Source organism: Sciurus vulgaris (genome assembly GCF_902686455.1).
Source record: "Sciurus vulgaris genome assembly, chromosome: 3".
Lineage (NCBI taxonomy): Eukaryota > Metazoa > Chordata > Mammalia > Rodentia > Sciuridae > Sciurus > Sciurus vulgaris.
In genome coordinates this window covers 153,882,377-153,909,384 of record NC_136463.1, presented here as the reverse complement: position 1 = coordinate 153,909,384, position 27,008 = coordinate 153,882,377, and the positions used below count along the sequence as shown (strand labels likewise).

General features: G+C 39.2%; 1 protein-coding gene across 1 annotated transcript in view; it reads right to left on the bottom strand.

The window, feature by feature from the left end:
* Positions 1-4,322, bottom strand: part of CASP10 (caspase 10) — a 39,531-nt gene extending 35,209 nt beyond the window's left edge. Inside the window, exons 1-3 of the mRNA XM_079135545.1 lie at positions 3,822-4,322; positions 1,658-2,008; positions 337-430 (exon numbers count right to left, since the gene is read on the bottom strand). Of these exons, the coding sequence (XP_078991671.1) occupies positions 337-430; positions 1,658-2,008; positions 3,822-3,823 (447 nt within the window). The 5' untranslated portion in view covers positions 3,824-4,322. The remainder of the gene's footprint in view (positions 1-336; positions 431-1,657; positions 2,009-3,821) is intronic.
* Positions 4,323-27,008: the final 22,686 nt, after the last annotated feature.

Here is a 27,008-nt window from a genome sequence, read left to right as displayed (position 1 = left end):
GTGCTTTTTGCACATTTTTTCATATAATTCATCAGTACTAGAAGGAAGTGGTATGACTGGACATAATTTGACACACAAGAAAATACAAACTCATAAATGTTCAATCACTTGCCCACAACACAGTGTTAGTAGCAAAATCAGGACTAGAATCCAAACCCATCCAATACCAAAATCATTATTCCTAACAATGTTCCAGGTCCAATCATGGACCAAAGTCAATGTTCCTAACCACATATGGTACTGGTCCCTTTTTCAAGAGAAACCTTCCTATATCACTTTCCAATCATGGGTGAAGGGAATGCTTGTCTAGACCCCCTGGCTGTAGGACCCACTCACCATCGGGGTTTTGGGAATGTTATCTCCTAGCAGGAAGATGATTTCTTTCAAATTCTCTTCACCAATGCCTTCTGACAGTTCAAAGAGCAGTTTCCTAAGAAATATATCCAAAAGGACAAATGAAACCTCACACTTGCAGAGGATACTATGGTAAATCAAAGTCTTTCACAAATGTTATCTGTCAATGATTAACACTGGGAGTGGATAATAATGAGGTCTTCTTTGATAGATTCAAAAACAAAAACTCTGAGCCTCTAAGTGACCAATTTAAATTAAGATAATACAGTGAGCAATCGAGGCAGGCTTTCTGATTCCTGGTACTGTCTTCACACTAGGAAAACATAAACGCAAATTCAGCATGCTTTCCCCGTCTGACTCCATTCTAGAAGATCAGGATTAGTTTGTAGGCCGGCGTTGGAGAGGACCTCGTGTTGGCTAATATACAGCCCACTATAGATTTAAAAAGGAAAAAAGTGACTTTAAGTTCTGGATAGTCCTATTGTCCACAAACAGAAAAACACATTCACACACTAACACATGCCAGAAGCATCCCTCAGATATTTAGCTGGCAGAGGGCAGTGTGGAATTCTGGAATTCATCATCTTTCCCCTGACCCCAGGATAGCTCAGGTTCTGGGGCCAGCTTCAACGCCAAGGCCTGAAGGGCTGTAATATCCACAAAACATCTTTTGAAGATGGCTTCTTGTGAAGTTCTCCTAAGGGGACACTACATCTGTAGGCAGTTTAAAACACTGTTGTCTAAGGTGTGGTCATGACAAGCCCAATGCCAGTATTTTACCTTCTTGGGCAAAATGTCTATATTACATTTTATCTCCCTGAATTTCTGCCAAAAACGTACAAAAATCTATAACCAAACATGACACAAGTGATATCTCCCAGAGACAGATCTCCTTTTTCATTTTGCTTATTTGACTCCAAGTAGTCACTATTTTTTTTTTTTTTTCCTTAAGATCCTTGGATATAAGTAGACACACCAGAGCATCCCAGGAGAAAGAGCTGTGTCTGCCAGCATAAAGTCGGGGAACCCAGAAAAGCTCAGGACCCACCACCCAGTGTGGCTTCATGGATAGTGAGCAGCTCAACAAAGAAAAGTCATGTTCAAGTCCAGGGCTGGGTCTGGAAACTTCATCGACCCCCACAACCATCTGAAACCGACAAGCCTCCCAATATAGAATCTCTTGGTTTTCTTTTAAGGAGGAAGATAAGAAAAAGATCTTAGTTCCAGATTTCTTTCAGCCCAAAGGCCAAAATGCACCCTCAACAGAAAAAAACCCTGGTCTTTCTCACAGACACCTCCTCACCTGAACAGAGAGAGCTTCCTTTGGGTGGGGAGCAAACTCTCCACCTGCTTTTTGGTGTAGCCGAGGTGATGCAGCAGACGATTCTGCTTGATTGTATAGAGGAGTTCTGCCAGGAAGAAGGGTTCTTTCACACTTAGCAACTCCCTCTCCATAAGGTGATCAAAAAGATCCAAGGCTGAGCTGGACTTTTCCAGCTTATTCTGGGAGATGAAGCCTATGCAGAGAAACTTTAGGCTTTCCACATCTTGAACCTTCAGTTCTTCATCAATAGCCAGAAGCTTCTCTCGAAATCTCCATAGACAGTTTTCATCTGAACTAGAACCCAGATTTTGATCTTGAGTTGTGGCCATCCTGAAAGAGAGAGCGGCAAAGGAAGGCAGAATTGAGCAAGATGCAGGGCCCCTTTGGTTCTAGATCTGCCCTCAATTCCAGTCTGCTTTGTTCTGGGCATTTGCCAGGCTCTCCATCAATCCCAGTCTCTTCTGTTTGGGGAATTAGAATTCTCTGGAAGTGCCAGAAATAAAAATTATACAGGGTTACTTTAAAACCCAACAGCCCAGCCAGGCATATGGGTGCACACCTGGGCATATGGGTGTAATCCAAGTGACGTAGGAGGCTGAGGGTGAAGGATTGCAAGTTAGATCCTTGGCACAAAATAAAAACAAAAAAGAACTGGGGATATAGCTCAGGGGTAGAGCATTTGCATAACATGTGTGAGTATCTGGGTTCAATTCCCAGCACCAAACACAAAAACAACCAACCAACAAACAAAGAAAAAAAAAAAAAAAAAACCAGCCCAGAAAACTCTATCCCTACACTTACAAGTTACCATCTAGGAGATCTGTGGAGGGCGCTTTTATTGGAACTCCATTTACTTTGATTTCTTCTAAATCAAAACTGTCTCCAGCAGGAGAGATTTAAGAGTAGAGATGATAGCACAATTTCTCTGGTAATTTGGTTGGAATTTGTAAGCCCCCTAATTGGCAGAAATAGCACTTAGATTTACTCTTTAAGTTGTAGAAACAAAGCAATCTTGGCTTGGTGGACATTTCAGAAAGAACAACCCAAGACAGTGAGGCACCCTGAGGGATATGAGTGCATCCTTAACTGCAGGTTGCTAATGCTAACAGGGTAGGTCTTTATCTCACAACAAGGAAGCCATTACCCTAGATCCTGGGGGGAAAAAAGGGTGGCTTTTTTTTTTTTTTTTTTTTTTTTTTTGTTTTTTAAATAAGAAGTGCTCAAATTAGTGTAGGAATTTACAAAAAGTACTTATCTACCTGATCTATTTATAAACTATGGGATTCTCTACATTGAATTTCATTCTACTCAAAGGAGCAATGCATTGATAAAAAAAAATTCTAATAATCTTCTTCATTCTATAAAGACTGAGGTATGAATTCACTGCAGAATTTCAGCTATTTTAGAAACAGGAAAATACTTTCTAAAGGTAGGAATGAAATTTTAATAACAAAAAGTGGTTATATAAAGGTGATATAACAGATATTATAAATTTTCTTCTGGGCTTCCATCCGAGTTTTTTTTTTGTTTTTTTTTGTTTTTTTTTTTTTTTAATTTGAATATATATTACTTTTGTTGTCAGAAAAAAAGAAAACAGATGTTATTGTGGTGTGTGCCCACTGTCCCAGTTACTTGTCTGGGCAATATGGCGAGGCCCCACCTCAAAAGAGGAAGGAGAAGAAAGGGAAGGAGGAGGATTAGGAGGGGGAGAAGAAAGAAGAGAAGGAGGAGGAGGAGGAGGAGAAAGAGGGAGAGGAAAAGAAGGAGAAAGTGGAAGAGGAGGAAGAGGAGGAAGAGGAGGAACATGGGTTGGGGTCTTTGCTTCTGGTAGCCCTGAGATCCATCGGTTGGTTTCTCAGAGAAACTTTCCTGGTCGACCTCATCACCTGCCTTGTGGTTTCCTAAGATTCTGATCCCAGCTTCCGTGAGTCTGACAGACTTTTCCGTGGACTACATCTCCTTATGTTGAAGATTTCCTGGTTTTCAACTAACTTTCATTTTCCCTGACACAGCAAAGACATTGAGGCAGAAATAATGTCATCGCGGGCAACAGGATTTTTGCAAATTTCTATGACATGAGTAAAGGAGAAGGTCGAGCCTGAATCTGGAAGCCGGGTGCTGGGTAGGGGGTGGAGGTACTCACATGTCTTCGGCTGTAGTTCCACCAAGCCTCTGGAGGTTAAAAATTGCCTGAACACGAAGTTTTAAAAAAACTAGAATTGTTGGTGCGCTCCGAAGTCCAAGGAAGCTTCCATTTGCGCGGGAAGAGAGGACCCAAACCCTGCTTCTCCGATTGGTCTGGAGGACTTTGACACCAACTTCCTGATTGTGTCATTACTGCCCACGCTTTTTCCCTCCCTGTCGCCTGACTAAAATAACCTGACAAACAGCACCTCCTAAAGGCCAATGTATACTTTGTTACTCACCTTAGAGCTCAGGAATTTCCTATAGGAAAAGCCAAATGGCTCTGGGACCCAGGAGGTGCTTCAGCCTTTCCTTTAGAACACAATCCCCGCAAAAAGGGGACTCGTCAATTTCCCTACCCATCTCCTTTACAAACTCACTTATCCTTTAAAATAAAACCAGAAAACTCATGAAATTGTAGTTATCTTAATCTTTTCTTGAGTATGCCCATGTGCAAATAAATAAAAATTTTAAGTAAGCCCACATGCACATATATAAAATTTTTTAAAAGACAAAAAAAAAAAAAAAAATGGAAATGGGGGACTATCAGCCCACTTGGAGTTTCTTGCAAGTGAATTAATTAATGGTAGCCAACAGTGTCTGCACTCTCAACACATTCAATCCAGTAGGAAAAAGAGGCTTTGAAGACATTATTTCTTATAATAAAATAATACTATACACTGATTCCCTCGTCTTCTAAAGTAACTCTCATTACAATGAGGCTTGTTTTCTGGAAGAACATGTTTTTTTCTCCCCTCTCCCCTTCCCTAACAAGATTAGGAAGGCAGTGTTATCTTTTTCTTCCCCTAGTTAATTGCCCTTCATCATACACACTACAGGAAGGAGATGACCATCTCCCAAATTAACAAGTGACTCCTAATCTGCCACGCCACAGAGGGGCCCTGGAACCCCCACCAGACCACACCTGGAATATAACCCTTGAAGAGTTCCTTTAAAAACCCCCTGTCCCTCCTGATGGGAAGAAGCACAGTCTTTGGGACAGGAGTCCCCTGTGTTTTTCCTTTGCTAGCAAAGCAATAAACCTTCTTTTTCCTTTTTCTCAAAACTGTGTCCTCTTTATTGAATTGGCATCAGGGACAAGGATTGAGCTTTCGGTTACAATACTAAATATTTGTATTGTACCTACCATATGCTTCTTATAGGGTATTGACAAATATTTACTTATTTAATCATCATAACAACCCTCTAAGATTAAAAACTATTATTACGACCCCTGCTTTAAAAAATGTGAAGATTAAGGCACAGAAAAGTTAAGTAATTTGCCCAAGGTCACACAGTGAGCCTGAGAGCAGTATTAACTCAAATGTGCAGAACTTTAGAAAGAGATACAGAAGCTTAGGAAAATGTTCATTCTGGAAAGAAGCAAGTGTAACCAAACTGGGTCCTTATCCCTGATGCCAATTCATTAATGAGGACACGGTGTTGAGAAAAAAGAAAAAGAAGGTTTATTGCTGTGCTAGCAAAAGAGAAACACAGGGGAATCCATCTGGAGGGACAGGGGGTTTTTAGAGGAACTCTTCAAGGGGTGTGCTCTAGTAGGGCACTCCAGGGCTCCTGGATGGCAGGTTAGGATAGTCATCTCCTTCCTGTAGTGTGTGTGTTGGAGGGCAATTAACCAAGGAAGAAAAAGATACCACTGCCTTCCTAATCCTGTTAGGGAGGGGGAGAGGAAATAAGAGAAAAAAAAAAAAACATGTTCTTCTAGAAAATAAGCTTCAGAGCAATGAGGGTTACATTCAGAAGACAGGGGACCACTGTTACGCAAGATGTAGGATGCTTTTTCCAGCAAATGTGCTGAAGTGCCATTCCATACTCCAGACCTCAGCCAGAGAGCTGCTGTGTTTGAGAAAGACAAGTACTGGTAGTGATAGTTGCATGACAACATCCATCTACATAATGCCACTGAATTGTACATTTAAATTTTTTTAAATGGCAAATTTTGTTATGTGTATTTTACCACTTTTGGGGGGGCAGTGGGGAGTGAACACAGGGTTACATCCCCAGCCTTTTTTATTATTTTTAAATTTTGAGACAGTGCCTCCCTAAGTTGCTGAGGCTGACCTCATACTTGAGAGCCTCCTGCCTCAGCCTCCTGAGTTGTTGGGATTATAGGTGTGAACCACTATACCTGGCTTATCCTAATTTTTTAAAAAAGGATAAATACAGACAAGCCCCAAGCCTTAGTCCTCTGATTCAGTTGTTCAGTTATAAATATTTCATTCCTTAGACCATCTGGGGAGGCCATTTTGTAAAACTATCACTTCTTTCTCACATTGACTTTTTCAACTTTTATTTAATAATATTAGATATTTAGCAAACATTTCCTAAACCTAAAGCATGGAATTCCTTTGGAAAGCAAAAGGGAATAAAACATGGTGCCAACCTTCCATAATAACTATAACACTACCACTTCATTTTCCCCCTGATAAACTTTTATTATCTACTTTTTGCTTTTGTTAGCATTATTATCCACACCCAATAGATGAGGAAACAGAGGTTCAGAAAGCTAACTCTCTTGCCACCATTCCGAAGCTGGGAAGAGCTGGTAATTCAGGCCCAAACCAGGGTCTCTTTGACTCCAAATTCTGTGTTCTTGATTCCCAGGCTACTGTTGGCTGTTACTCACTACATCACTTTAACAGTGGTCCACTTCACCTTTTGAATATAGCTCTGAGGCTTATTTTTAAAAGGGACAATTTTTCCTTTTTCTCTTCCCCTTCTCCCCGTCCCTAACCTGGGGGCAGGGAACAAAATTACCCTGAGCTATCTGTGCTCTACAGGAAGGAGATGTCTGCTGCAGATCTGGGAGATGACTGGGAGATGACTATCTCCCAAATTAACAAGTAAATGTTGAAGGGATATGGAAAATAATATTTCTATAAGGCAGCTCCCCAAGAAAAATGGAGGGATGGTATGACTCGGGAGGAGGAGGGGAAATTGGCCAAACATGAAAACTCTCCCAGTGTATTTTTTCCTGATAACAATGGGCCCTAAAGGAAAGAGGCAGGTACGGAATGCTGGGCTCTAAACCTTGACCTTCCCCCATGGCAAATTAGTCCTAAATAACATTGGGCAAGATTTGCGTACTCATCCCTCAGGGTCTGGTTTTAACCTGCACAACTAGCCCCTGATGGTCAAAACTTCGGTCAAAACTGCACATACAGGGCTTCCGATGATTACATCATCCTCATCGTACTCTATAAAACCAAAATCCTCCCTGTAACTGGAGGCCATTTTTCCATCCAGAAAATGGGCCCCAATGGTGCCTGAGTCCTCGAAGGATCAAAGGTTTCTCTGAATCCATTGAGGTCTGCTTCCCGTCCTTTTGCACTTACATTTTGGTCCCCTGACCAGGAAATGGGTGTTAGGCAACACGTGCCCTTCCCCATCACCCTGAAACCCGTTCCCCTTCCCCGGCAGTTCAGTTAAATGACCACTGGGACATGGGAAGTGACCGTTGATGTTCCCGACATCCCCAAGGATCTCTGCACCCCTGCAGGAAGAGACCCTCCACACCCTCCGAGTCCACTTTGGCTGAATGACTACCAGTACATGGCCCGTAACTGACCCTAACCCTGGGCTAGGTTGTCGTGGCCTATGCTACGTGGATGGTGCAAGGATTTGTATCGAGTCCTTTCTTGGTGCTAGAGGCATTCTCTTTCTGATCCCTTGCCCTAATCCTTGGTACTTTCTCCTCACTCCCTCCTTCCTGATACCCCAGAGACCTCTGGATCTGAGACCCATTTACCTTTTGCTCCTGCATCCAACACCAAGCTTTAAATTCTCCAGAGAGGTAAAACTCTGTCCGTCCACTCTCTAGCAGACAGGTACCCTGCCCTGAGACCCACACCTTTTGGCCCACAGGACCCTGGGGGTCCCCCTGCCATTGAAATTGGAGTGAAACTTCTATCTATCTGATCTTTAGCAGATAGATACCCTGCCCTAAGACCCCACCTTTTGGCTCATAGGACTCCAGGGGTCCGTCCACCATTGAAATTGGGGTGAAAATATTCCCCCATTTCTGGTGGCACTGTACAGTTTGGTGTCAGAAAGAATCCAGGGGACCCTTTGGTTTCAATCTGACACCCTGTTCACTCCTCCCCAACATGGGAATCAATCAGTCAATTCCACAGGACTCCACTTTGGGTTATCTCATTAGTAACTGCAAGACCCTTTACTCTCAAACTGACCTCAAAATCAAATGCCTCATGAAGCTCAGCACTTGAATTTGGCTACAATACAAATTAGATAATCTGCACCAATGACCCAAATATGGAACTTTTCATCAAGAAATTCTCCAAAAATTAAAAAATCATTTATTGTAAAATGACAAATGGAATGAGGGCCCAGTCCAAAGTCATGTAAAAAGACTTATTTCAAGTCCCTACCTTCAACTTACCTATGGAGCAAAAATTTAACCTGCTTGTCACTGAGAGACAGAAAAATAACCTTAACCAGCCCAACAGCCAGTGGCATGTCTCAGTAAGGAGTATGATATAGCAGCCTCATTCCTCAAAAGTAGTGGGAGATAATGTTCATAGTTTTCTGCATCCAAACCTGACCTGATTACCAGTTAGGTAAAAAGGGGTTAAAAAGTCCTAGGCAGCAATTTCCCTTGCCCAGCCTTGCTGAAGCCAACATTGGAATGTAAACTGCAAAAGCCAGCAAGTTCAGCAAGGGACCAACCTGAGATTGAAGAAAAAAAAATATCCATTTTAAACTTCTTCTGGGCTACAACACATAAAAATGATTTTAAGATTCTCTCTCTCTCTCTCTCTCTCTCTCTCTCTCTCTCTCTCTCTCTCTCTCCCTCCTTCCCTCCCTCCCTCTCTCTGCTTTTCTCTTTCTCACTCTCTCATGCTATTTTACTAAAATAATTAATGAGCATTATCATTTTTTCTTCTAGAACTATTGTTTCATTTTGTTTTGTTTTGTTTTTAAACATAATGGAGATTTACCTGCAAAAAGCTACAAGGTCTTTACTTTTGTGTTATGTGTACATTGTGTTGTCTGTCTATATGTGTGTGTGCATCTATATATCATGTACATGATATCAAAACTGGCATATAGATAATGAGCACTCATGAATTAAAATTTTAAAAATGTGTCCAAGTACCTTTAATTCATATGGTTTAAAAGGTTCAGTTTATATTGGGTACACAGATGACAATGTAAAGGTATAAATTCATTATTTCTAGGATTTTTCTTCAACAAAGAAGAGTTGAATGCTGTCCAATACACTTGTCTGATACCTTGATTCTTATAGTTAATAAGAAAATTAGATTTGACATATATGGGATTAATCTTCATAAATGTGTTTGTTAGAAACATCTGATCAATTTACAAAGTTAAAATGCTAACAAATATAACATAAAGTACTCCTAACTTCTTGAATTCCATAGGGTGATATACTTGAATGTTGTTTGTGTTTTCATAAATTGGTGAACAAACAGATATGAGAAGAAAAAATGTTTCTGGGCAAAAAAGTCTTTGTGTGTTGAAATACATGAGGGTCTAATTAAGTACTTAGAAAGTCTGTATATACATAAAGGGCAAATTTCAACAAGTTTGTGTGTAACTAAGTTGGTTATATGTACGTGAGACATACATATTTAAGGTTTTTCCCTAAAGTCAAATACTAATGTACTGATATAAAACCAAGGCTTAATCTTTATGTTAAACTACAAGGATTTCTTAAAACATAGTTTACTCTTACCATTGTGTCTACTGAGTTTTATTCTATAAAGTGACTAATTTTGAAGGAATTGGGATCTGTGCGACACTGATAGCACAGCAACAGTTGTTTTAGAGTATTATGCTACATTACAGAGTCTGAATTTTCCTTTAAAAGCTAAACTTGGTTAATATAAAAACGTAAGTATGGCATACTAAATGTGTTCATATCTTCCAGGTATACAAGTCTTTAAAACAGAAAATGTAAAAGAATATTTCTATCAAGCTGTTATTCTCTAAACTATACTTGTCTGTAATGGTAATTTTAAACTTATAAGAATAGTGAATTTTATTGGGAATTTATTTATATCATTTAATGTTCTGTAACTGAACCTGAACCTTATGTTACCTTCTACACTGGGATAAAAATGTAAATGTATTTCTAAAAGATATTGAGACCTTAGTCTTTTTAATGGTTAATATCATGAAACATGAAAGCATTTTGCCACTTTTTCACACAAAGTTAGAAAGTTCTCTCAGTCTTTCTTTGATTCATGTTTTATGATATAATGTTATATTGTGTTAACTAATGTTCATATAGACTAAGGAAACAACATATGTAGACTTTGTAAAATGACATTTAAGAAAGAGGCAAAGATCAGCTTCAGAATTAGAACACTTTACCTAAAATTTGTGAAGAACCTCACCTTACCTGAGATAAGCCTCTGCCTCCCACCTCACTGCATGTTAGAATGACTCCAAAGTAGGCCATACTCCAGCTCATTTCAAGTTGTATTCAAAAGATTTATTTTGATTGTAATCTCAAATAGGGGATATAATGCATATCTCCGTCAAAATTCAAGATAGCTATTCTGCAAGCTAAATATATTTTTACTCTTGCTAATTTCATTTTGTAAAACTGTACCTATTAATGTTTTGTAGAGGTACTGCTTCAAGAATACACAACCTAGGTTAACTTGAGATAATAAGTCATCACTTATAGGGCAGATAGTACATAATGGTAACTTTCAGTACTAATACAGACCCCAATTAAATAAAAGGGTAAATGACTGTAAGGTTATAGACATTAAAGTTAAAGCCCAGTAGTAGTCTTACTTTAAGACTGGTGGGACTGCCTTGCTGGATGTTTAAGATCAAGTTTAAAATCAAGATTAACACAAAAGGGCCAAGAAAATCAGTCTTTGGCTCCTGCCCTCTGAGTCAGCCTGAACCCAGGGAATGAGAGAACTTCTCTAAGGAGCTTTGCAACTCTGGGTCAAAAGATCTCCTAATCAGGAAAATTAATGAGACCACTGGAGAACCAAAAGCTAATCAGCATACCTGCTGCAAAGAGGAGGGTTGTTGGAAAAAGTAAACACCCCTAATGCTTCCAAGGGAAGTCAACTCATCAAGGAGACCCTACTTAGCCAATGGCACTAAAAGAGCTAGGAAGTTGCTCTTCAGTTCCCCAAGAGTTACTCCTGTGGGAACTCAGCTGACCCTTAACAGCAGATAGGAACAAGGACAATTTGACCATCTTGGTCTTGAATGCCTGGCAAAACCAGTTATAACCAAAATAGTCATAACTGGGTTTAAAAAGAAAGACAATAGTTTCTTTATTGGAACTTAAGACCTACACTGTGTCAGTCCCACAGCCCAGATGCCCCCAAATTCTGAGGCTTTTTTCCTTTGGGAGACTCATTTATCCAAAATTACTCCTCAAACTGACACTTAACCCCACAACCAAAGCCTATCCATTCCAATAACAGCATACACCAGATGCAGGAGCACGCCCCCCCCAAATTATTCCCTTACTCAGAGGGCTAAAAACACCCACCAGGATTAACACAGGAGCAGCAGAGTTAGGAACCTCTATTCACTATAAAAAAGCACAAGTTATTGCAGATATCCAACCAGTCACTGATTTGATACTGACTTTTCAAACTCGGTTGGACTCCCTGACATCTTTTCATCCTACAACCAATCAGGAAAGAATGCTATTTCTATTTCCTGATTGCGTTACCAATCAGGAGTGGTAACAGAAAAGGTTATCTCACAGCATGTGTATTAAATACCTATGTTTTATTGTCTGGACTTATTTAGGTATGATACAATGCCTCACAAAATATGCATCATGTTAAATGTGAGAACTGTATGTTACAACAATGTATCAATCAGAGTATATGATAAAGTTCAGGACAAACAGTTATGGTTCCCAAAAGGCCAGAAGCCACCTGGCTCCCTGTAAAAGTACTAAACACTTCATCTGGTGGCTGATAGCTGACATTGTTATCATGGCTGGGAAAATCACCTCTGCTTCAACTGCAGTGGGGGCATTGCACCAGCAGGCACCACAGCTTATTTCCTTCAACAGTTTCAAAAATTGTCAGGCTGGGGATATAGCTCAGCTGGTAGAGTGCTTGCTTGTCAAGTACTAGGCCCTGAGTTCAATCCCCAGTACCACAAAAAAAAAAAAAAAAAAAAAAAAAAAAAAAGATTGTACTGAATCCTGGCAAACTTGAGTACGCATTTATCCTTTTCAAAATGCCTCTTTGGATGTGTTAAAATTACAGTCTCAGGTTCTGGTCCTGGCCAATGCAAAAACACCTACTTTTAATAATGGAGAAGTTTGAGATAGTTTACCTGAAGGAATTTCTTCTCTGAACTTTTTAAAATACTTTTCTACACATGTAGTTGGGTTACTAATTATAACTATACTGTTAATTTTATTTCTGTTCTTATTTTGCATAATTTGTCAAGCAAGATGGAAATGATTAAAGGGTCAGGAAATTATGATTCCAAGGATAATCATGCTTGCTGCACTTCAGATGACCTGGACTCCTGAAATTATGGAGAATACACCCTAAATTTAAATGGGGCACAACGGCCTTAATTAAGGAAAATAGGGTCCCAACTATTTTACCTGCTATGTACTTGAGGTATATGATTCCTGCATTTTAGAAGAACATGTCCTGTTTTGACACTGGAAAATTGTTTTCCTAATACTAACAAATTAATTAATATTCACCTTTCTTATAATAACCTTCCTTCTCCCTAGTCTTAATTTTGTACAGAAACAGTTTCTTTATGAGGTAAACTGCCCAGCTCAAACTGCCTCCCAAAACACACTTCTCCCCCAGGAACAGCCTAACTTTCTGAAACCACAAAAGGAGGACTTCACCTACAGTGACCTCAAGACTCATCCCCACACCTTACCCCACCAGATCTCCATGCTCTGTTCCAGAACTCAGAAAGGAATCCCCCACTTTGCCCCTTCTCAGCTCAAAGCAGCCAGATCTGACCCAGCACCCCAATCCTTTCTCCCCTTTCAGAATCTGGAATGAAGGGTTATGGGAAATAATATTCCTATAGGGCAGCTCCCCAAGAAAAAATGGAGGGATGGTGTGGCTCAGGAGGAGGGAGGGAAAATGGCCAAACATTAAACCTCTCCCAGTGTATTCTTTCCTGATAACAATGGGCCCTAAAGGAAAGGGGCAGATACGGAATGCTGGGCCCTAAACCTTGACCTTCCCCCATGGCAAATTAGTCCTCAATAACAATGGGCAAGATTTGAGTACTCATCCCTCGGGGTCTGATTTAATCTGTAAAACTAGCCCCTGACGGTCAAAACTGCACGATCAAAACTGCATGTGCAGTTTCCAATGATTACATCATCCTCATTGTACCCTATAAAACCAAAGTCCCCTCTGTAACTGAGGGCCATTTTCCCATCCAGAAAATGGGACACAATGGTGCCCAAGTCCTCAAAGGAATAAAGGTTTCTCTGAACCTGTTGAGGTCTGCTTACTGTCCTTTTGCGCTTACAAATGTTAACACACCTTCAGGGCACCCTGGGACCCCCCATCAGGGCACACCTGGAATGTAACCTTTGAAGAGCTCCTTTAAAATCTCCCTGTTCCTCCTGATGGACAGAGTCACAGCCTTTAGGGCAGGAGTCCCCTGAGGTGCTTCTCCTCTGCTAGCAAAGCAATGAGCCTTCTTTTTCCTTTTTCTCAAAACAGTATCCTGATTATTGAATTAGCATTGGGGACAAGGACTGAGCTTTTGGCAACATCACCATATAGGATCTGTAAGTAGTGGGCAGGGTGTGGTGGGCCACAGTGGGGTTTCTCCTCAGTGTCACAGAGGGGCCAAGGAGTTGTGGACAAGTCCAGACAAGGATGCCAGGGATGGGGAGGTATTTGATTTAGGCCTGGAAACTTAAGCTTTTGTCTTAGTAATCCTAGTACTCAAGGCAAAGTCTTAAGTGGAGTTACCAAAGGAAGATAGTGTGCAGCAGCAGGGTGTATGTACTCAGTATTTCAAACTCCTCCTCTTTAGAACACAATCCCGAGGGCACACTGAGGCTGAGCTGACAATAACATGAACAATTCTCACAGCCTCTGCCTGAAGGACAGTCAAGACCTTCACGTCCTTTCATGGTGACGGGTGTCAGCTACTACTCTGGTGAGGGAGAGGAAATGCCTGTTTCTCTGTAGTTCTGCTTTGGAAAGCAGAAATAGTAGACTGGATTGATTTTTCTTTACCTCCAAGCTCTGGTCCAAGTTTTGTAAGAGTAAAGGACTGACATCCAGCTAGAGAAGAGCTCAGTGTGCTGAAACTTCCATCCAGTTCTTGAGAGTCCTCAAGAGGTTCTGAGGTAGCAGGTGCTTTTGATTTGACACCTTCCAACTTCCAAGACTCCCTCCCCCCACACAATATTTCACACCATACCTTCACCCACTCACTCCCAACCTTCCCAGAACCAGCCTTAAATGGCATTTGGGAGTTAAGTGAGACTAAGTTCTGAAGGAAGAGATTTTTGCTCACTTAAATTACAGGGCCCACTTACCCTCCTTTATTTAGTATCTCTTATGGTTTGCAAATAATGTAAACATTGATGAACATTAATCATAGAAAATGGGTACCTACTTTCTCTCTTTCAGTACATCACTTCTGGATCTAAGAGTCAGAGATATTTGGATTCTAGTTCCACTCAGTCTTGGCAGTGCTGTTGGATAACTTGTTCAAATCATTTAGCCTCTCTGCATCTCTGTTTCCTCATCTGTAAAATAGAGTTAAATATGTGTAAAATTTATTCTGACTCTAAAATTCTCTATCTGCCAGCAGAAAAACTTTGTGCTAGTTCATCATAAAACTAAAAGTGAGAAAAGCCCATGGGTGAGCCTCTGTGTTGTACCACTGAGAATATATTACAGAGGGGAACTATTGAGGACTACAAAAAGAGAAAGAAAATTTGAGAAGGGAGGACTTTAAATTCAGACAACAGAACCTCATAGATATCATGGTCTTTAGGTTCAGAGGAAAACAAATCCTCTTAAAAAGTTGACCATGGAAGATTCTTGCCTGTGACTCCACCCACCTTTCCTGCCTACATCTGGGCCTTAGCTGCTAAAACATTGCTCTGGCAGCAGAGCTGATGGACCTGAGGGAACATTCTCAGTCATGCCCATGTGGAAATCCATGTTTCATATATAATTAGATGCCAGTTGCATTATTAGGGACAGTGAAAGAGATAAATCGAGTTACCCAAGGGCTTAGTGCTGGGCAGGGTTGGAACAGCAGCTGCTGAGAAGATGATTCACCGTGGAGGAAGCTGGGGAAAGTGGTGGAGGCAAGATTGAAATTTGCCTTCCTAGGGCACTATAACCCAGCCCTTGAGCAATAAAGAGAGGTCCCAGTGCTAATTCACCTACAGGCAGAAGCATAGTGGTGACCGGTGTGTTCAGTCTGGTTATTACCAGCTTGGCCTGAATCTTATTAAATGCAACCTACTAGTTAAAACAAAGAGCCAGGCTGAGAATGACTGTTTAAGAGAGCAAGATTCTATCACCTTCTCTTGCCCTTTCACCTCACACATTCTGATATGGCAAACCTTTGACCCATTAAGAATGACTGATAAACTTGCTACGGTGCATGGCGGGGATGGGTGTGTATACACTTCTCTCCAGACTGGTCAGTTCAGTTTTCTGTCTGTTACTCAGATTGGGTAGGAAAAGGTTGGTGAGGAAGACATGGAGAGAACAGGATCCCTGGACTTCCTGGCCCCCAAAAGCCTGAGCATCACTTGTAATTGTATATGTAATTTTTTGTGTTTCTTGCTCCTTTTCCACAAGCTATCTTCCTTAATCTAAAGTCCACATGGGAAGGGGAAAATGTTGAATATCATAGATATGTTATTATTATATATAAATATGTATCTACATAATTTTGTACATTTAAAAAACTACAATCATCAAGACAGTGTGGTACTAGTGCAGGACAGCAGGTAGGTCGAGGGAATAGGGTTGAGAATCAACTCAGAAACAAACTCTTACATTTATAGTCAGGTAATATTTGGTGAAAGCAAGAAGAAAGTTCAATGATAAGTGGGGTTGAGACAAATGAGTACATACAAAAGAATAAGGTTGAACACTTACTTTGTACCACGTATTTTAAGAAGTCACAATGAATCAAAGAACTGAAATCATAAAACTAAGTAGAAGAAAACACAGTTGTTAACAGCTCATTTCCTTGAACAGGGCAATGGCTTAGATACGACACCAAGAGCATAAGCAACAAAATATCAGCAGTTGAACTTGACCACAATTTTAAAACTTCTCTAAAGGATATCATCCAAAAAATGAAAAGATCATCTGGAGAATGGGAGAAAATATTTACAAACCTTTATTCTGGTAAGAGACTAATATCCAGAATAAAAAGAAATGAATACTTACAACTCAACAACCACAACAACAAAACCAACCCCAAACCCACAAAATACAAACTCAATTTAAAAATGAGAAAGGATCTGAACAGGTATTTCTCCAAAAAAGATTTTTAAAAAATGGTCAGGGAAATGTAAATAAAAACCACAATGAGACACCACATCATGCCCAATAGGGTAGCTTATAATTCAAGGCAGGAGGGATGATAACAAGTGTTGGCAAGGGTATGAGAAATTTGAACCCTAGTACTTTGCTGGTGGGACTGTGAAATGGATCCTCCACCTGGGAAAACAGTTTAGCAGATTCTCAAAACGCTGAACATAAATTTTCTGTTATTCCCAGCAATTGTACTTCTAAGTAGATGTCCAAGAGAAATAAAAGTATATGTCCACACAAAACCTTGTACATGAACATTCATAGCAGCAATGTTTAAAATAGTCAACAAGTGGAAGCAATGCGAACTTCCATTGATTGATGAATAAATAAGGGTGGCATATCCATGCAACAGAATATCGTTCAGCCTTATACTAGAATGAAGTGCTAATGCACTCTACAGTGTAGACAAACACTATGCTAAGAGAAAGAAGACAGGCACAAAGGCTATGATTTGTATGATCTGTTTTTGTAAAATATCCAGAACTGGCGAGTCCAAAGAGACAGAAAATGGATTACTTATTGTCAGAGGCTGGGGGAAGAGGAGGACTAGAGAGATGGATAATTGGTAGAGGGTTTTCTCTTTAGGTAGATGGAAATTCTCTGAAATTAATGATTACTTAACTCTCTGACCATATTAAAAACCACCGTGTACTTAAAAAGGGTGAATGTTAGGGAATGGGAATTATATCTCATTAAAAAGGCAAAGGGAGACTTAGGGTATGTCACAATCCCATGTCACAAACTACTTATACTTTATAAGAACTACATAAATAATAGCCTAAATTAAGTCTAGTACACTACTTGCTAAAGCAAGATCATGACTATATCAAAACATTTTATGAAACCTAACATTCCAGAGTCAATAATTTCTTCTTGAATTCGATCATGAATTCATTGAACATGCATTTATGGAGTGTTCACTGTGTGTCAGGCTCTGCATCGACAAGTGCTTGAAAGAGCTATAAAGATAAAACTGCCTCAAGTATAGCATGCTCATCAAAAATCACGCATGAGGGGCTGTGAGTGTGGCTCAGCGGTAGAGTGCTAGTCTAACAAGACCCAGGGTTCAATCCCCACATCACAAAAAAGTAAATAAATTACAGCCTGAGATACAAAGTGAAAAGAAGACATGGAAGAGATTCATATGAAATTTTCATTCTATTTAGGAGAGGAAGCAAAAATTCCAAATGAAGAGACACTTGACCATGGACACTGAAGAAGGTAGTATTAGAAACAGACCTTGCACTACAGTTATGTTTTGGAAATGTGGGGTGAGGTGGGAGGGTGGGGTCCAGACAGATACAATGACCAGGACCAAAGACCCAGACTCAGAAGTTGTTGTAGCAGGGTCCCTTTTTTTTTTTTGGGGGGGGGGGGGTTAGTCCTTGGGCTTTTTATTTTTTAATTTATTTTTTAGTTGTAGATGGACATAATACCTTTATTTTATTTATTTACTTTTATGTGATGCTGAGGATGGAACCCAGGGCCTTACATATGCTAGGCAAGTGCTCTACCACTGAGCCACAACCCCAGCCTTCGCAGGGTCCCTTTGAATTAAAATTCCCCAACTTTTTTCCCTCTAATTTCCTAATAACCTGTATTTTCCATCCCAACTTCCTCATGATGAAAATGGAAACTGAGAAGCTGTACCCACACCCCCAACACCCGGCACCCTCAGGCAGGTACCAGTGAAACTTGGATCATAACATCTCTCTGGCTAGCACAGCCCCGATAAATCTATATATGTATGTTTCCTGGCTTTTGTTCATTTACACTGTGCTGTTTCTGTAGGACCATCGGAAGCAGATTTGGCCGCCTTTCCAGTTAGAGTCAGACAGTGATAAAATTAATTTTTCCTTTTTATAACATTTTATCATTTATCTTATTTCTGATGTAGGCAGGTGACCGAATCCAGCCCTCTGAAATCCAGCAGAGTCTCTGACCTGGATGCCAGAATTCACCTGCCTCCCCTTTACAGTTCCTCTGCCTTTGTGACCTTTCCATTGAACTAGGACAATAGCCTTCACCCTGTTTGCACCAGCCACTCAACCACCATCTTTTTGTATCATGCAACCAGAAGAATCTCCTTAAACACAGCTCTGTCAAGATTCAAGATTCTGCTGTTCCTGTGGGCGCATGCCTGTAATCCCAATAGCTCGAGAGACTGGAAGGAGGATTAAGAGTTCAAAGCCAGCCTCAGCAAAAGTGAGGAGCTAAACAACTCAGTAAGACCCTGTCTCTAAATAAAATTCAAAATAGGACTGGGGATATGGCTCAGTGGTCGAGCACCCCTGAGTTCAATCCCCGGTACCCTCCCCAAAAAAGATTCAAGATTTTCCAGTAAAAGATAATAGGATTGCAGCTCAGTCAGTTACTCAAAACCTTCATCTGTCGAGTGAATATCTTCATTTTCAGTTTCTTCAAGATCTTCCTCCAAATACTGTTGTCTCAGCCAAATTGGGTGGCCTCAGTGTTACCTGTGCCCCAAGCCAGAGGCCCTGCTGGGTTCAGGCAGACTGGATTTGATTGCCCACCCAATCAGAAATAAGAGAAATGATAATAAACAGGAAAAATTAATCACAGTTTGAGCCAAACTGGGAAAGCAGTTAATCTGCCTGTTTGTCATACAGAAACATTACAATTTATAGGAACAAAAGTGAGAAATGTACATATGTAGATTTAACCAGGCTGTGCAACCCAGAGATGTTGCCATTCTGATTTCACTGGCCCCTGCCCAAGCCAACTGTTGGAGCATCTCAGTTTCCATTCTCGGCATGAGGAAATTGAGATGGAGAAATACAGGTTACCAGGAAATGAAATGAGGGAAAAATTAGTTTGGTGCTTTTAATTTAAAGGGGTCCCTATTACAAGAAGCAAAAGTCATAGTTGATACAGAACCCACCCAATTTAGAAACTAGTTGGCTACAGAAAAGAGTTGACTATAGAAAAGTTGGCTATAGACAAGGTGGACCAGGGTGAACATGATGTTCTGGTAGTGCTGTTAGCTGAAATTGGAGACACAAACAGGAGATTTGGAATAAGGCTTTTTAAATGTTGAGTGTATATTAAGTTTGAAGTACCAGAGGGAAAACGAGTGGGAAAATCTTCCAGAAGTCGCAAAGTAAGATTCAGAGTTGAAAAAAGGAATCTAGGGTATAAAATCCATCTTAGAGTCACCCGTATAGAAATAGTACTTGAAGACACAAAGTTGTCAAAAGACAAAATATAAATAGAGAAAAAAGAGTGATCCTCGGGAATATCCACATTTAAGGATCAGGAAGAGAGAGATACCCAGAAGTTCTAGATAGAACTTCTATAGTGGATACCTGGAGAAACAGGGAGGAGGCAACCAAGATCAGTGTCACCCTTGAATGCTGAAGACTCGTTAGAAAGGATAAGGTGAAATGCAGAGGGCAGAACGGTTTGAAGTAAATGGGAAAAGAGGAAGTGGAGAAACTATAGACTAGTCTTAATGTTTTCCTGGCACAGGGCTCAAAAGAGAGGAAATCGATTCAATTGGGGGAGGCAGAGCTTGTTCCTAGAGTAAAGGATTGAAAAGAGAGAGACTAAAGATGCAAGATAGTTGAAATAATACCCTGTCTTGGAAGGAGGGCTAAGAAAGGGATGGGAACCGTAGATATGAGGCCAGAAGTCCTTACCAAATGAGGAAGAAAGATGGGTTTCATACCATTGTTTCAATACAGAAAAATCGTAAAAGCCATGTAGACATGACCACATGAATGAAAAGAAAAAGAAGGGACTGAAGAGCACATGTTTAGTATGCATGAGACCCTGGGTTTAGTCCCTCACACCACAAGAGAAAGAGGGGGAGAGAGAGTATTAAATATAATATTATGCCACTTGGGTTTAATAAATACATTCATCATGTTTACAAAAAACACTAGACTCTTTTAGTTTTTATTTTTTTAAGTATAATAATATTTTGTTTAAATGAAACAAACAATTCATTCAAAATTCTCCACATTCCCCCAACATTGTATACATCAAGATATAAGGTGATCCAGACAGTACGGCACTTGACTGATAGAGAATACAGAAATAGAAATACAAATACAACAAACTGACCTTTGACAAAGGAACAAAAGCTATTCAATGGAGAAGATGGTCTTTTCAACAAATTGTGCTGGAACAAGTGTAAAAAGTGAATCCAGACACAAGCCTTACATCTTTGGCAAAAAAAAAAAAAAAAAAAAAAAAAAAAAAAAAAAAAAAAAAAAAAACTCAAAATTGATGATAGACCTAAGTGTAAAATACAAAACTCTACAACTTCTAGAAGAAAACACAGGAGAAAACCTAGATGACCTTGTGTTTGCAAATGGTTTCTTAGATAAAATGCCCAAAGCACAATCCACAAAAGAAATAACTAATTAGTTGGACTTCACTAAAATTAAAATCTTCTGCTCCATGAAAGGTATTATCAAGAGAATGAAAAGATGAAAAGACAAAAGCAGCCTGGGAGAAAATATTTGCAAGACACAAATCTGATAAAGGAGAAGTATAGCAAGTTCAAGGTCAGCCTGGGCAACTTAGTGAGATCCTGTCTCAAAGTAAAAAATAAAAGAGCTGAGAATGTACTGGTAGAGTCCCCTGGGTTTAATCCCCAGTGCAGAAAAAAAGGGGGGCAGGAAAAGGAAGGACTGATGAATCAATCAATCAATTCTAATCTCTTTCTTATTGAGGTAAGATTCACATAAGATAAAATTAACCATTTTAAAGTACACAGATCTGTGACATTTAGAAAATTCACAGTATTGGCCAACCATCACTTCTTTCTAATTACAAAATGTTTTTATCACCCCGAAGGAAGCTGCATACCCATTAAGTATTCTCTCCCCATTCCCTCTTTCCCTAGTCCCTAGCAACAAATGATATACCTTCTGTCTACACAGTTTTAGCTATTCTGAATATTTCCTATAAATAGCATCACAAAATATGTAATCTTTTATATCTAACTTGTTTCACTTGGCAAGTTTTTGAGATTCATCCATGTATTTCATTCCTTTCTATGGATGAATAATATTTCATGGTATGGATACATTACATTTATATAAGTAAAAGTGTAAAACATGGGTATATTTTGTGGGCCCATCTGTGGATGGACATTGAATTATTTCCACCTTTTGGCTATGGTACTGTGCTGCTTGAGATATATGTATTTGAGTACTTGATTCAAATCTGTCCTTAAGGTGGCCCTCTTGGCATCTCCTAGGGAGTTAAGTTTATCTGTGGTACTTAGGAGATATCAGTTGATATTGCATAGGTATTTGTTGAAAAAAAAAAAAAACAACAACTAGATTTTCTTGTATTTATCTATTAAATATGTAATGAAGCCAAAGTAGAAAACATTGGTTCTGGGAGCCCTGCGGCTTTGGGGTAATACAAGAAAGGGAAGAAAGGAAGCTGGGCATGGTGGTGTATGCCTGTAATCCCAGTGATTCAGGAGGCTGAGATAGGAGGATCACAAGTTCAAGACCAGTCCAGGCAACTTAGCAAGACTCTGATTCAAAATAAAAAAATAAACATAGAGTGCTTGCCTGTCAAGCACAAGGTCCTGGGTTCAATACCCAGAACTGAAAAAAAAAAAAAATCTGGGCTGGGGAAATAGCTCAGTTGGTAGAGTGCTTGCTTCCCAAGCATAAGGCCCTGGGTTCAATCCCCAGCACCACAAAAAAATAAAATAAAAAAGGCTGGGGATGTAGCTTGTGGTAGAGCACCCCTGAGTTCAATCCCCAGTTAGTAAAAAAAGGGGTTGGGGTAGAAAGTGATTCTCAGAATAGGGAGGTTCTTGTGGCTCCCTGGGAAGATTAGTCATTCCACTCAATGGCCTTGATTAAAGTTCTACATTTCCACCTTCAGGGTTACTGCATGCAAGAGAGGGCTCAGTACGAAAAACAAGGAATTGTAGATTTAAAAGCAGTGACTCATGACTTTTTGAGTCATAATCTTGATTATCCCTAACCTGTGCAGAGTGAATGTATCTCCTTCACACTTGGCTTTATGTATGTAGCTTTCAAACTTGTACTGTGAATTCTTATTCACCATGAACTTTATACAAAAGCTGTGTCTGTAATTTTAGTGACTCAGAATGACTTTCTCATGTGAGTCACACCTCTCAGGATGATACTGTTCAAACTGTACTGTCTTAATTAGCATCTCCATCCTCCTCAGAAAAGCACAAAAGGATGAAACAAGAAAAATGAGATCATCCATGTTAAACATTTAGGCCAACTCAGATTTTAAGTGTATACATTTAAAAAAATAATTAAAAAATAAAAATAATTATCTCTACAAATTTCTTTTAAGCTTATAATGGTGAACAAACATTCCAGATATTTTAATCAAATAACAAAGCATCAGTTGGGCTAATCAGTTTGCAAGAAATATAAATTCTGATTTATTGCATTCACATAAAAGTGTAGAGGTAAGTGGTCTAGGCTGGTATGGTGACTCTGCTCCTTAACATCCTCATTCAATAGGTGAAGAATAACTCTTATTCACCATTCAGTTATTTCTACATTATGACCCTCCACAGTTCAACATGGAAGTTAGAGGTCCAGCCATCACAACCACAATCTAATCAACAGGAGAGGCAAAGCATGCGAAGGGGCAAAAAGTAGACATCTTTCAAGGAAATTGTTTTGCAGCTACCATAGTTATTTCTGCTTACCTCTCATTGGCCAGAACTTAGTGGCATGACCACATCTACATACAAGTTGATGTTTGGACAAGTAGACCATATTCTTTAAGGCTACTTTACCAATTATACATCACAGCAAATTTGACAAGACTGACCTCGAATTCTAACTTCTTGGTGACATAAGAAACAAGCTTAATCCCAAAGACTTACTCCTAGAATCTGGGAGAAAATCTATCTAAATTCCTGCTGCAGACAGGAGGTGTTCAATACCCCTTACCAAGATCTATTCATGGAAGAAAAGTGCCATAGTTTGGAACTTAAATGACCCCCAGAGGCCCAGTGTGTTGAAGGCTTGGTCCCAGCAGGTGGCACTATTGGAGGTGGTGGAAAACCTCTGGGAGGTGAGGCCTAGTGGCAGGAGTTAATTCATTGGAGGGGATGACTTAGAAGAGATATTAGAACCCAGGTCCCTCCTTTCCTTCTCTCTGCTCTAAGCTGTCAACAGGTGAATAGCTTCCTCTATCTTGGGTTCACAACAGGATGTACTGCTCACCACAGGCCTTAAACAACAGAGCTAAATGACTGTGGACTGAAATGTCTAAAACCATAAGCCAGAATAAACCTTTCATGTTTTGAAGGAGATTATCCCAGGTATTTGTTATAGTAACAGAAAGATGACTAACTCAAGGGGGAAAGAGCAGGGAGCTGGAATGGAACCAGGGTTGGGGAGTCAGTCCTCATAACCAGCTCCTGAGAGAAGAATCCCTGAGTGCAGGCTTCCCCGACACTGAAACGGGGTAGAAATGAGCCAGAGGTAAAGGTCGAACTAAAGAAGAGGACAGTTTCATCATCAATGAAGAACCCATGAGCCAAAAGTTGAAAGGAACCACCTTGGCTTTAATAGAGAAACCAATATTAGATGATAATTTGGAAAAGAGAAAAAGAAAAATATATATCAGTCACAGTCCTGTCATCCCTATACCACTTCATGAATATTTCTGGCCTTTTGTTTTCCAATGAGAGGTATTTCTTCACTTGCTTTTACTTAAACATAGGTACTATAAATATAATAGATGCACTATTTTTTACCGTTTTTCAGGTAACATTAATATAAGAATATTTTTAAATGAACATTGTTCGTGTGATAACATTCTTTGTAGAAACAATGAACTGGTTAAGGGAATGGGCCCTGAAGTGACTCTTCACAGCTTGAGTTCATACCCTATGGTGACCGCATGGGGTGACCACAGGTAAGCTACTTAACATAACTTTGCCTCATTTTCTTCATCTATAGGTGGGAAGAAATAATATGACAATAATACCTCCCTCATAGAGCTGTTTTGAGGATCAAATGAAATAATTTATGTCAAGTGAGCTAATAACAGCTCTCAATTAATGAAAGCTCTTCTTATTTTTACCTAACTTTACTGCCTACAAAAAATTTCAATGAGTGGGTATTTCATCCTGTTACTGAATAGCTGGCTAATTATCAGTTTGGGGCTATTACAAAATTTGAAATATTTTAGTTCTCTTTTCTCTTTTATACATATTTTTCTTTTAAATTAATTTTTAATTGGTACAATATAATTATACATAAGAGTGACACATTCATACATGCACATAATTTGGTCAATCTCATTCCCTTGTACCTTCACTTTTTCTTCTCTCCTCCATACCCTGGTCCCCTTTCTCTACTCTACTGATCTCACTTCTAAATTTTGTGAGATACCCCCCCAACCCATACTTTTTAAATTTTTGCCCTTTTTTTTCCTGTCTTCCACATATGAGAGAAAACAAATGACTCTTGACAGTTACTGAGTTTGGCTTATTTTGCTTAACATAATGCTCTCAAGTTCCATCCATTTTCCTGCAAAAGACAATTTTATTTATGGCTGAATAAATTTCTATTGTGTATATATGCCACACTTTCTTTATCTATTTATCTGTTGACCAACACCTAGACTGATAGCTTAACTATTGTAAATTGTGCTGCTATTTACATGGATATGCATGTATTGCTATAGTTTGACTTTGATTCTTTAGGATAAATACCAAAGAGCAGTATAGCTGGTCACGTAGTGGTTCTATTCCTACTCTTTTTAGGAAACTCCATACTGATTTTCATAGTGGTTGGACTAATTTACAATCCCACCAACAGTGTATAAATGTTCCTTTTTCCCACATCTTCTCCAACATTTATTAGTATTTGTATTCTCAAGATGAACTCTCAGTGTAGTTTTGATTTGCATTTCCCTGATTGCTAAAGCTCCTTTTTTTTTTTTTTTTTTTTTTGCAGTGCTGGGGATTGAACCCAGGGTCTTGTGCTTGCAAGGTAAGCACTCTACCAGCTGAGCTATTTCCCCAGCCCTTGCTAAAACTCTTGAAAATTTTTTCATTTGTTTATTGGCCATTTTTATTTCTTCTTTTGAGAAGTGTCTGTTTAGTTAATTTGCCCACTTATTGACTGGGTTATTTTGTTGTCTTGTTTTTGGTGGCATGTGTTTTGAGTTATTTGATATATTCTGGATATTAATCCTCTGTAGAAAAGCAGCTGGCAAAGATTTTCTCCCATTTTGGAGACTCTTTCTTCACCCTATTATTTCCTTTTCTGTGAAGAAGTGTTTTAATTAGATGTCATCCCATTCATTAATTCTCTGTATTATTTCCTAAGCTTTAGGAGTCCTATTGAGGAAGCCATTGCCTACGCCTATATGTTAGGGTGTCAACCCTATGTTTTCTTCTAGGAGTTGCAAAGTCTGTAGTCTAAATCCTATGTCTTTGATCCATTTTGAGATGATTCTTGTGCAGGGTGAGAGATAGGGAACTAGTCTCATTCTTCTACATATAGATATCCAGTTTCCCAGCACTGTTAAAAAAGGCTCCAATATATGTTTTTGGTGCATCAAGAATTAGATAACTATATCTGTGTGGGTTTGTTTCCACTTCTCCTATTCTATTCCATTGGTGTCTGTTTTTATGCCAATACCATGCAGTTTTTGTTACTATAGCTCTGTACTAAAATTTGAAATCATTTTGTGATGCCTCCTGCATTGCTCTAATTGCTTTGATTATTCTGCATCTTTTATTCTTTCAAATGAATTTTAGACATGTATTTCTGGTTCTTTAATGAATATCATTGGTATTTTGATGGGAATTGCAATGAATCTGTAGATTGCTTTTGATATTATGGTCATTTTAACAATATTAATTCCGTATATCAAAAAACAGCAAGGTCTTTCTATGTTCTGAAGTCTTCTTAATTTCTTTCTTCTGTGTTCTATAATTTTCATTTTAGAGGTCTTTTGCCTCCCTGGTGAGATTTATTCCTAGGTTTTTGTTTGTTTGTTCATTTGTTTGTTTGAGGCTATTGTGGATGATCGAACTGTTTTCCTGATTTCTTTCTCAGCAGCTTCATTATTGGTATACAGAAAAAACTATTGATTTTGTATTCCACTATTTTACTTTCTATCAGCTCTAGATAAAAGCTCTGGTTGAGCTTTTTGAATCTCCTAATTATAGGATCATATCATTTTCAGTGATAATTTTTTTCCTTTCCTATTTGTATTCCTTTTATTTCCTTCTCTTGCCTAATTGCTCTACCTAAATTTCAAGTACTATTAAATAACCGTGGTGAGCATGGACTTCCTTGTCTTGTTCCTCATTTTAGAGGAAATATTTTCAGTTGTCCCCCATTTACTGTGATGTTGGCTTTGGGTTTGTTATATATTACCTTTATGATATGTAGGTAAGTTCTATCTATCCTTAGTTTCTTCGATGTTTATATTATGAATAGGTGCTAATTTTGACAAAAGCTTTTTCTGCATCTATGACATGACTGTGGTTTTTGTCCTTATTTATATTTCTGTGGTAAATTACATTTATTGATTTTATTTGATGCAAGAATGTCGAA